At 42.6% G+C, this 9,743-nt stretch overlaps 1 protein-coding gene across 1 annotated transcript; it reads left to right on the forward strand.

The window, feature by feature from the left end:
- Positions 1-3,753: 3,753 nt before the first annotated feature.
- On the forward strand, positions 3,754-9,220 carry gdf10a (growth differentiation factor 10a). The gene is made up of 3 exons (XM_010737596.3): positions 3,754-4,315; positions 5,799-6,940; positions 7,051-9,220. The coding sequence occupies exons 1-3, from the start codon at positions 4,054-4,056 to the stop codon at positions 7,240-7,242; spliced, it is 1,596 nt and encodes a 531-aa protein (XP_010735898.3). The 5' UTR covers positions 3,754-4,053; the 3' UTR covers positions 7,243-9,220.
- The last annotated feature ends 523 nt before the right edge of the window (positions 9,221-9,743 follow it).

The raw sequence follows: 9,743 nt of genomic DNA on the forward strand, positions 1-9,743 counted from the left end.
CTCTGCTTCTATGAATGTTTTATTAACCATGTGAATGGGTCACAGAGTTACACCCCCTAGCATAACTATAGTCTCCATAGTCACACACACAAAAACACACTCCTGCTCTTTCTCACACTCACACACCTACCTACCAGGCAGAGACATTCACATGATGGGATTCCTGGTCTTTCGTAACCCTCTAACCTGTCTTCTTGTTCGGTCGCACTGTCTGAATCTGGCCAAAAACTATAAATCTCCAGTTGTAGGCAGTGTGTGTGCTTCCTGGTATCAGTCTTAATGCTGAAGCAAAGATTTCATTGCCACAAGTAAGCATTAAAGGATTAATTCAGCCAAATCCCCCCAAAACATATTTTCTCACTGGTATCTAGTTGTGCACATAGTTTTTGGTTTTATTTGCTGTCTCTGAAATTTCAGCTTCGATCCCAGTGGAATGGAATTTTGTTTGTGGTGATTAAAGCATCGAAACGTTACATTTTAAAAATGCAACACCGATGTGTCTCTGCAGAAACAATGGCATAGTCATGGTCTGAATAATTCATAGACTTCTCTGTAAGCTGTTTTCATTGGAACTTTATCAATCATAGCCCATACAAAAACTGTCATGGGGATTATCCAGAGACATGTTGCTCTTGATGAGCACCACAAACAAAATTCCTTTCAGCTCAGTTGTATCTTGTAGGAAACAGAAATCTCAGAGTTGTAAGATTTTGAGATTCCCATTGGACGAATAAAACCAAAAAACTTGTTCCAATGGTATCAATCTTTTCATCTAACTCTTACCAAGAAAGCAAATTAATTTTTTCAGAATTTGGGTGAGTTTACTCTTCAATGAAATAAAACTTTCTGCTTAAGTCCCGCAATCTGGAATGACCTCTTGAGACCTGTTATTTTGTCCAGCCATAAAATATTCCTGTGGTACATAGGAAAGCCCCTTGAAGGAGCTGTAAACACAACATGAGAACAAACTACCCTCTCTTTATTTTTATAAGTGTAAGACATTGCCTGTTACTCTCCATACACGCACAGCACTGTTCTTTTTGGACAACTCAAGGCAACATCAGTCAATAGGGAATGACTGGCCAATACTTGATCCATACCAAATCCCCTGTGCCCACATACAAATATCTATCAGGCCCCCAGAGCTAAGCTCTGGAACCAGAAAGTCTCACTCAAAACCACGCAAAGGTGTTAAACTAGGAGCATTTCCAGAACCAACCATCAGTCCTTGCACCACACACGCAGGCATGTTAATTCCTTACGCTCCTCCATACCCCCACAGAGAGCAGAACACAACTCCTGTTTGGTTTGGATGGCCCTACGAGGGGACCTCCATGTTGAACAAACTGTAACACTCCGCGGCTCTGTAACACAGCCTGAGTAGTCAGATACAAGAGGCTTCAGAGTGCAGCGCTGCAGAGATCGACTCACGTCTCACAAGACTTGGATTATACAACAATCATTCAAACTGTGCTACGACAATTCATATTCAGCCATAAAGCCTTGAGCCAGTTCATGTACTAACATATCAGTTGTGCAACAATCCACATTGCTTCCATCTGGTTGTTTCTGTTTCATATCTTTCCGCTCGATGGTGCACATGCTGTGTATCATTGTGACTGCAGTTTCAGCTGTCCTTTTAAAATCATTTCTGACTCTATAGATCATATTGCTGCATGTCCACACTTGGGCTAAAAGTGTCTGTTATGCATGTGATGTGGCTTTATCAAAATCAAAATGTGTTGGGATTTTCATCTCAGTGTGAGTCTGAATACTTCCACATGTGGCTTTGAAGATCCAATAGCAACATAAGCAAAAATCCAGTTTTGGGGCGCTATAAGCTGTCACTTAATGCCTCTGTGCTTCAGACAGAAACATTAAAGTCGTACTGAAGTGACACGTGTAACCATAGCCTTAGATTATGCGTCTGGTGGAGATCTCTCTGGAGAAGCGTTTACCCATGGTTTCTCTGTACTGCTGTTTTCTTTTTCCTTTTTATCTTATTTGATCTAGACACAGTGATGTTGCTGTCCTCACAGTCATGATGGAGAGAGCAGCATTATTGTAGATAATGCCCAACATTAATCTCACACTGCCCTACATAATCAGGGTTAGAGGTCAAAACCATTTCATGTTGTCATCCTCACGCTTGAACTTGTATCGGGCTGTCTCTCGCCCCCAGGACTATTTATTATGACCCTAATGCCCTGGTTTCAGATATCACTTTAACTCTCCCTCACTCTTTCCCTGCTCACACATATTGTTAGGTCTGTTCAAAAAGTTTGAGGTATTTCAGTATAAAACGTTTTGCTGGATAGATAATGACTCAAGCTGCTCAACTTGTGTATGATGTAAAGATCTCCTTGTTTATTTCCATGTGCTACATCATAAAACGGTTACGCCTATGTTGTTATAATGACAGGGAGGTTTTAATGGCTTGTTAATAACAGAGATCAACCGCTTCATGTTTGGAAATTATTGTTTGGTTTCCAAATGTTATTATTGCCAAAGAAACAACTGTAATTCTTTCAATATCTCTTTGTGTATCCAGGGGGTTTGTTATAGAGAGTGGTCATTCTCAAATGGCACTTTAAACTCACCCTGGAATTTCTCACTGTGTTTTTCAAAGACGACAATCAACCGAGTGGAAAACAGGATTGCATGTATGGAAAACAAATAACCACAACAATTAATCATATTTTGTTTTTCAACAGAGACATGGTATGGTAAAAGCATTAATGTGTTTGTGTTCTATGACAAGAGTAAGCCACTTCAGCCAACTCCCTCATAAGGCTCCTCCGCTATCACACACACACACGAACTTCCAAACACATCTCCAGAATAGTTCAGATTTAAGACCTGTCGCTGCTGTGGAACATTGTGAAAAGGAGTATCCTGTGGGGCCCTTGGGGGCCAGAAAGGTACTATGTAGCTCTGTATGTGTGCTCGGGCATGTATGTGTGTGTGTGTGTGTGTGTGTGAGTCTAGTGGCAGAGAGTGACCCGAGAGGCCCAGCTAGTTACAACCTCTCTGCTGGAGACCACCACTTCCACAAAACAAGCATTGTTGGTACAGAGCTCCAGACACCAGAGACACACACTGGCAACAACTCCTATGCACACACACACACACACACACTCACACATTCACATAAATATATACACACCATAGACAAATCTGTACAGAGTTTTCCATTAATAAAATCATGGTAAGTCCTTCAAAAGACTCTCACCTCACCACTACCGCTACACCACAGCCTTTCACACACACACACACATACGCAACACGCTGTACAAAATGTGGATCACTATCGCTAACAATAGCCCTTGGGTGGTTGGTCAGACTATTATTGTAGGTGTTTCTATGCTAATTATGTGTGACTGAGAGCATGTCAAAAGCAGTTACTGGAAATAATGTGGAGAGCTGGAAATTGTGAGGTAGAATTACTTTGCCTGCAAAGAAAAGAAAAAAACAGTTTGTTGAGTTTCAACAGTGGCTTTGTCTGACCAGTCCTAAACAAATGAGTGCTGCCCTGACACACTGTGCCAAGCCACTGGATCAGTTATTACTCCATCGATGGAAAACAACATAAGGAAGACATCATCATCGTCAACACCATCATCATCATCACCACCACCATCATCATCATCATCATCAAAGAGAGAGAAGGGGGGGTCAGCATCATGACCTCCACTTCTGGCTGTGTGCTCTGCAGAGACCTCGTTGGCTGACAGGAGTATACGTCAGCACCTCTCGCCGCTCCAGTATAACCCCCTCAAGCCTCAAGCGCTCACACAGACGAAAGTGTAAAAGTAGCAGCTCCAACTGCTGCCTGGACTAAAACCCATTCAGCATCCACGTCCCACACAGTCTGACACAGAGGAGTGAGACGGCTCACCGAGCACGAAGCGGAAAAGTGAGAGGAGAGGTGGAACATTTACGCACAGCCATTTCAGTCTGGATTGTTTTGGCGCGCCTTTAAAGCCCACCTTGGATAGTTTTGGACAACGTTTTTCGGCACTGTTTGGATTCTGTATTCATTTCAGCACTTAAATGGCAGCTCCAAATCTGATTTCATCGCACCTGTTCCTGTTGATGTTAAACTGTTTCCTGGGTGCTGCATCACTTAGGACCATGAAAGGGAGCTCTGGGAGCGCACAGGACAGTAGCTTCCTCCCGTCCTCGCCGGACCCCTTCTCAGATGACCTGGATCAGGACATGGTCTCCCAGCACATGTCCAAACTGTACGAGAAATACAACAGAGAAAACCGTCTCAAAGAGGGAAACACTGTCAGGAGTTTCAGAGCCAGTCAAGGTGTGTGAATGCATTGATTAACCTGCGCAATCGATAGTTATCACCTACTGCAAAAGCGTTCAAAGGAAACATTTTTTTATTATTATAGAAGAAAAATAGTATTGTGTGCCTTTAATTCGCAAGTGATCTGACGCAAAAAGCAAAAAATAAATATCAGGAGAGTTCAGAAAGCTCCCATAATCCTCTCCATGGATGGCTATTAAAAGTCCAAGCGTTGAATGGGTCTGCATGGCTCGGTCAGACGCTCTAAATAGAAATGATTGTTTTGGAACAGTCTGAGAATGTATTTAAATGATTTTGGGACGCTGTGGGCACACTGGGTTTGAGGCAGCAGCTGTCTCCCTTTTGCAGTGGTGTCTGATCAATTACCGCAGACAGACGCGCAATAAGCGCAAGAATGCATGCGATCCCCTGCGAGCAATGCCCAGCTCCAATACAGTAAAACCTCAGCGGCAGTTAGGCGCTGCAAAAAGACCACTGTAGTGGCTTCTGTGTTCCTGATGTGGCTATAGGACATGTTTGACTCCACGTCCTGGAGTCAAGGGAGCTTAAAGCACAGTCGTTCCTCTCTGTCTGATGCTGTTTTTATAAACACAACTCATAGACATTTATATCCCATGTAGTTCTCAGATGGCATATCATAACACGTGTGTATTTTTACTGCAGAGGCTGAGTGTAATACAAGGAGAGATGTAAGAGAGTTTTCACAACAATATCAGATCTGTTAAAACAGTTGATTATGTCTTGGTGTCTGGGCAGACAGTGCTGGCTGTATTAGGCTTAAGGGGTGGCTTTAAAAGAAACTGAGGTAAGCATTTCCATATGCACACTGAATCCGAGGTAATGTATATCTCTTGAGTCAGTCCATACTTCCGCTGAACTCTTATACAATGAACAATAACTCTGCTGTTGAAGTTAATGTTCATCATGAATATGTAGCTCTCTCCTCCTCTACTCGTACTACCCAGATCCCCAGAGTCTGGTTCCTCTTAAGGGCACCTTCTGCAATCCTACCAAGGAGCACCAGCCACACAGCCCAGTCATGTAGCACAGAACAAGGAAAGCTGTTTAATAGTCACACTTTTTTAACTGCTGCAGGAGTGTTTTTGGTTCAATTTGACCCCTTTTTTCCCCAAATCCTTTTCCTCCCAGGACATCAAATTGTTCATTTTCCAGTCATTTATTCTTCTGACAAATAATGCATACACTGGCAAAACATCTGTCAAACCATGTCAAATATTTCAGCCCATTAGTATGGACCTGTCAAAAACAACAAAAGAACAATGGGACACATAAAACTACTTCATCCTTTTCAAACACAAACATGTAAACCACAAAACTGCCTAATGTTTCTGTGTGGATTCATCTTTCATGTCGAGGATCAGTGGAAATTTTTATTCTTTTAGAATAAACCATCTTGTGAATAAAATTGTCAGATTGTTTAGTTGACTATCTGACACTGATTGATTGATTGTCTTTGCAGACCCCTCTGGCCACAGCACGGTGTATCGACTAAACCTTACAACCCTCCAGGACTCCGAGGTCATCCTCTCTGCAACATTCCACTTCCTGGTTGACCGGCACCCTCATCAAAAACCCTGGTTCTGTAAACGCTTCAAAAGCCCATCCTGTCGTTCTTCAGCCGTCCACCCTTCTCCGTCCATCAGCCTGCTCCTTCGCTCTGGGTCAGAGGTCAGATCAGGGTCAATGGGGTCAGTTCTAGGCAATGTGACCTTCCACCCCCACAGGAGAGGGGTGTGGCAGATGAAAGATGTGACCCAGGTCATAATGGAGGCACGGGACAAGGGTCATCTCCTGGTGTCAGTAGAGTTGGAGCAGAAGTACCAGAGGAAACCAGAGGAGGTGCTGTCCGCTGGCAGCCTGCCCTACCTGTTACTGTATGCTAATGACCAAGCCTTAGCAGAGCCCAACAGTGTGTCTGCAAGCCTTCAGAGATATGACCCGTTCAGCGAGGGAGGAGAGCCCTCACATTCCTCTCAGCCCTCTCAGCTCCTGCACAGACCCAACTCCTCACCAGAGTTGAAAGGACGCGTGAGAAGGGAAGCAACTCTGCTCCCTGACCCCATTCAGAACAATGAGCTGCCAGAGGTTGACTACAGGCCTGATGGATACAGGAAGGATGACCTTTGGGAGAGCACTTGGTACCTGGCACTCAAACCCAAGCTTAAACCCGGAAAGAAGGAAAAGAAAAGAAAGAGTCAGGAGGAGGAAGGAGTGGAGCATGGTAGAGGAGCACGTGACAGAGAAGAACCTCAGCTTCTTCAAGATGAAGAAGGAACATCACAGGCGCTCAAACCTGACGACTCAACTGTGAAAAAACTCAAAGACATCAGCGATGGACGAAAGCATGAGCGGAGAAACGAGGGAAAGGATGGGAAAAAACACAAGGGGAGCACAATCTCTCAGTCACCTGTTCTAAATTTTGATGAACAAACCATGCGTAAGGCCCGGAGGAGGCAGTGGGGCGACAACCAGCACAGAGGCTGCTCCAGGAGGAACCTCAGAGTGGATTTTGCAGACATTGGTTGGAGCGAGTGGGTCATAGCACCCAAGGCTTTTGATGCCTACTATTGCGCTGGCACATGTGGATTTCCCATGCCCAAGGTAGGAGCACAAACATCTAAGCCACTTAAATGTTTTCCAAAATTTTATATTAAGTATAGCGTGATCGTTTCCCTTTTATTGATTTTCTCTTCCACTCACACCTCTTTCAGGTTGTAAGACCGTCTAACCACGCCACCATCCAAAGCATAGTCCGAGCCGTCGGGATCATCCCTGGAGTCCCTGAGCCCTGCTGTGTCCCAGAAAAGATGACCCCCCTAGCTGTGCTCTACCAGGATGAATCCAGGAACCCAGTGCTCAAAGTTTACCCCAACATGTCCGTCCAGTCCTGCTCCTGCAGATAGGAAGGGTCAATGGGGGCAGAGGACAAAACTGGGTGGATGTGGAGAGAACCAGAAAACAGCACTAATGGAGACAGAACCATACCTCTGTTTGTCAAGTGGTTTCTCGATACTGAGAAACAACGTCACTTTGGCCGCTGTTATTCCTTGAGGAACATAGGCTGTAGAGAAATCACTTCCATCTCTTCTGTCCTGCGGCAGCAGACTTGAAGAGACACATTGTCTGGCGTCTGCCTTAGCAAGAGGAACAGAGTCACACATGTAAAGTCAGGGCTCCACATGTCCAAGAAGCCCAGTTGTTTTGATTCTGCGTCTGAGATAATACTGAGGGTTTCATGAACAGGAGCGTTTAAGGGATGTTTTCTTTTCATCTCAGAACTTTCTCATTTTTCAAACAGCTCACAGTGAGTTTGTGTTCATGTTTTCTTTGGACGCAAAGGTTATAAATAAAAGACTTTATCAGTGTGTCATCGGGCAGCTTACACAGTCACATACAGATGACTGATGAGATCACGAAACATATTTCTACATCTTTACATACTGTGTACAGCTGTTCTTACTTTTAAGCTAATCAGACGCCACATTGTACATACATGCAACGTAATTTGTTTGCAAGACAGGGAGATTATTGTACATTCTTGCTCTGTATATCTTAAAAAGGAAATATCCAATGAATTGTAGAGAACATCTGGAATTCATTTACACCCACCACCCCCCCTCATAACACTTCAAGAATGTTATATTGAAACCAGAAATATTTTTCTATTTTGAATGTGAAACTTGGTTAAAATTAATTTGTCATGGTTACTAGGTTATGTATTACTATATTTTAGATGATACTGTGTTTTGTACATGTGTATTGCTTAAATTATGAAAAGGTAGCCTTCTATAAATTAGAATAAAAAGGTAATTTAATCCAATGCTCTTTCTGGAATATTATTGTTTCATACACGTTGTGTTATTCTTGGTCATTACTGCATATAATGTTTGATTCTTGGGGGGGGGGACTTTTTTTTGTCAAAACAAACCTAAAAGGGCACAACTGTTCCAAAATAACTTAGCACAAAAGCAGGAAGGTTCCACTCAAGATAGCCAACATTCCCTTAAAGCCCCTTGAACCCATTATTACCCCACACCAAAGGCTCAGACGTCTGTTGTCTAGCAAAATACTGTGACTGATGCAGTTGCCGTAGGTTAATGGTTGATAGAGGAAGCAGGCATGCACCTATTAGGACGTCAGCCACTTGAACTTCAAAACATGATGCACTTCCCCTTTTGTCTCCCCCGCCCCCGTTCAAAAGCAGAACATTTCCAAGTGCAGGATGTTCTCCTCAATAGACTTTTTTTCTTAAACGGATGGTTACAGACAAAAGATCTGAACTACTTTAACTCAAACTCTTGTCACTTCTTTCGCAAGAGGAAGAAGGTGACCCACATGGTGCCTAAGAAGTGTGTCAGTGTGACAGTGAAATGACAGAGGGAACCTTTTGATTATCAGCCTATTACTCTGTGGTTGTTTTTGCCTTGAGCCTGAAAAAGCAGTCACAGAGTACCACATCTGTTTGTGACAGCAGAATGCTCTGAAGTTCGCCAAGCCTGGACAGTAATTTTGTCTCAAAGACAGAGACATTTAGTAACCGCTTGGGGGAAAGGAAGAAGAGACTGAGCCCTTATACTGTTTCATTGCAGTTGAGAATAATGCTGTAAGTCTTTTAGCATGCAAGTGGGCTTAGAGAACTAAAAACAAAACAAGGAACACTCACCCCTCCTGTCTGCATTACTTTGTCCATTAGATATATTAAAACTATGAAGAAATATTTATCCTCTTTGGATGTTGTCATGTTTTACTGTCTTACCAAAATAAAATTGGATTTAATGTCTCTAAGAATACAACATCAACTCTGCACAATTTTGACCTTCAAGGTGTATACTGCAGTCAAATCAAAGCCCTTAACGACACACAAGATCTCTATTTACTGGCTGCACCAGACCTGATTTAGGTTTAGGTTTTTATGTAAGGAGGTGAATACTTTTGCAAACATGTATTTTATGTTTATGTTTATATGTTGTGTATTTGTAGAAATCTGCTTTCACATGGATATAAACAGATCTTTTTTGTTTAGATATAAAAAACAAATTAAATCTCCTAATTTGATATTATAAGGCAATAAAACATGAAAACCTCCAAGGAGAATAAGAACTTTGTATATTAAACTAATACATAAAATATAAAACATAAATGCTATCATTTTACCATCCCTATTTTACCATTTGTGATTTACTGGTGTTTTGATAAAGAGACAGTATGGCCTGCTGCTGAGTATTCACTGACATGAGATGATAAACACTATCACAAGCCAACAGAGATTATCTTTAATGTTTGAGGATGATGGAGAGAGACGGATGAGGGCTTAGAGAAATGTCTGAAATACCAAATGCATGATTCAATTCTCTCCATCTCCAAGTGGAAATGTTCAGCAACAACAAGCCTTTTTACGCATTGA

The sequence above is a fragment of the Larimichthys crocea genome, chromosome III, assembly GCF_000972845.2.
Source record: "Larimichthys crocea isolate SSNF chromosome III, L_crocea_2.0, whole genome shotgun sequence".
NCBI lineage: Eukaryota > Metazoa > Chordata > Actinopteri > Sciaenidae > Larimichthys > Larimichthys crocea.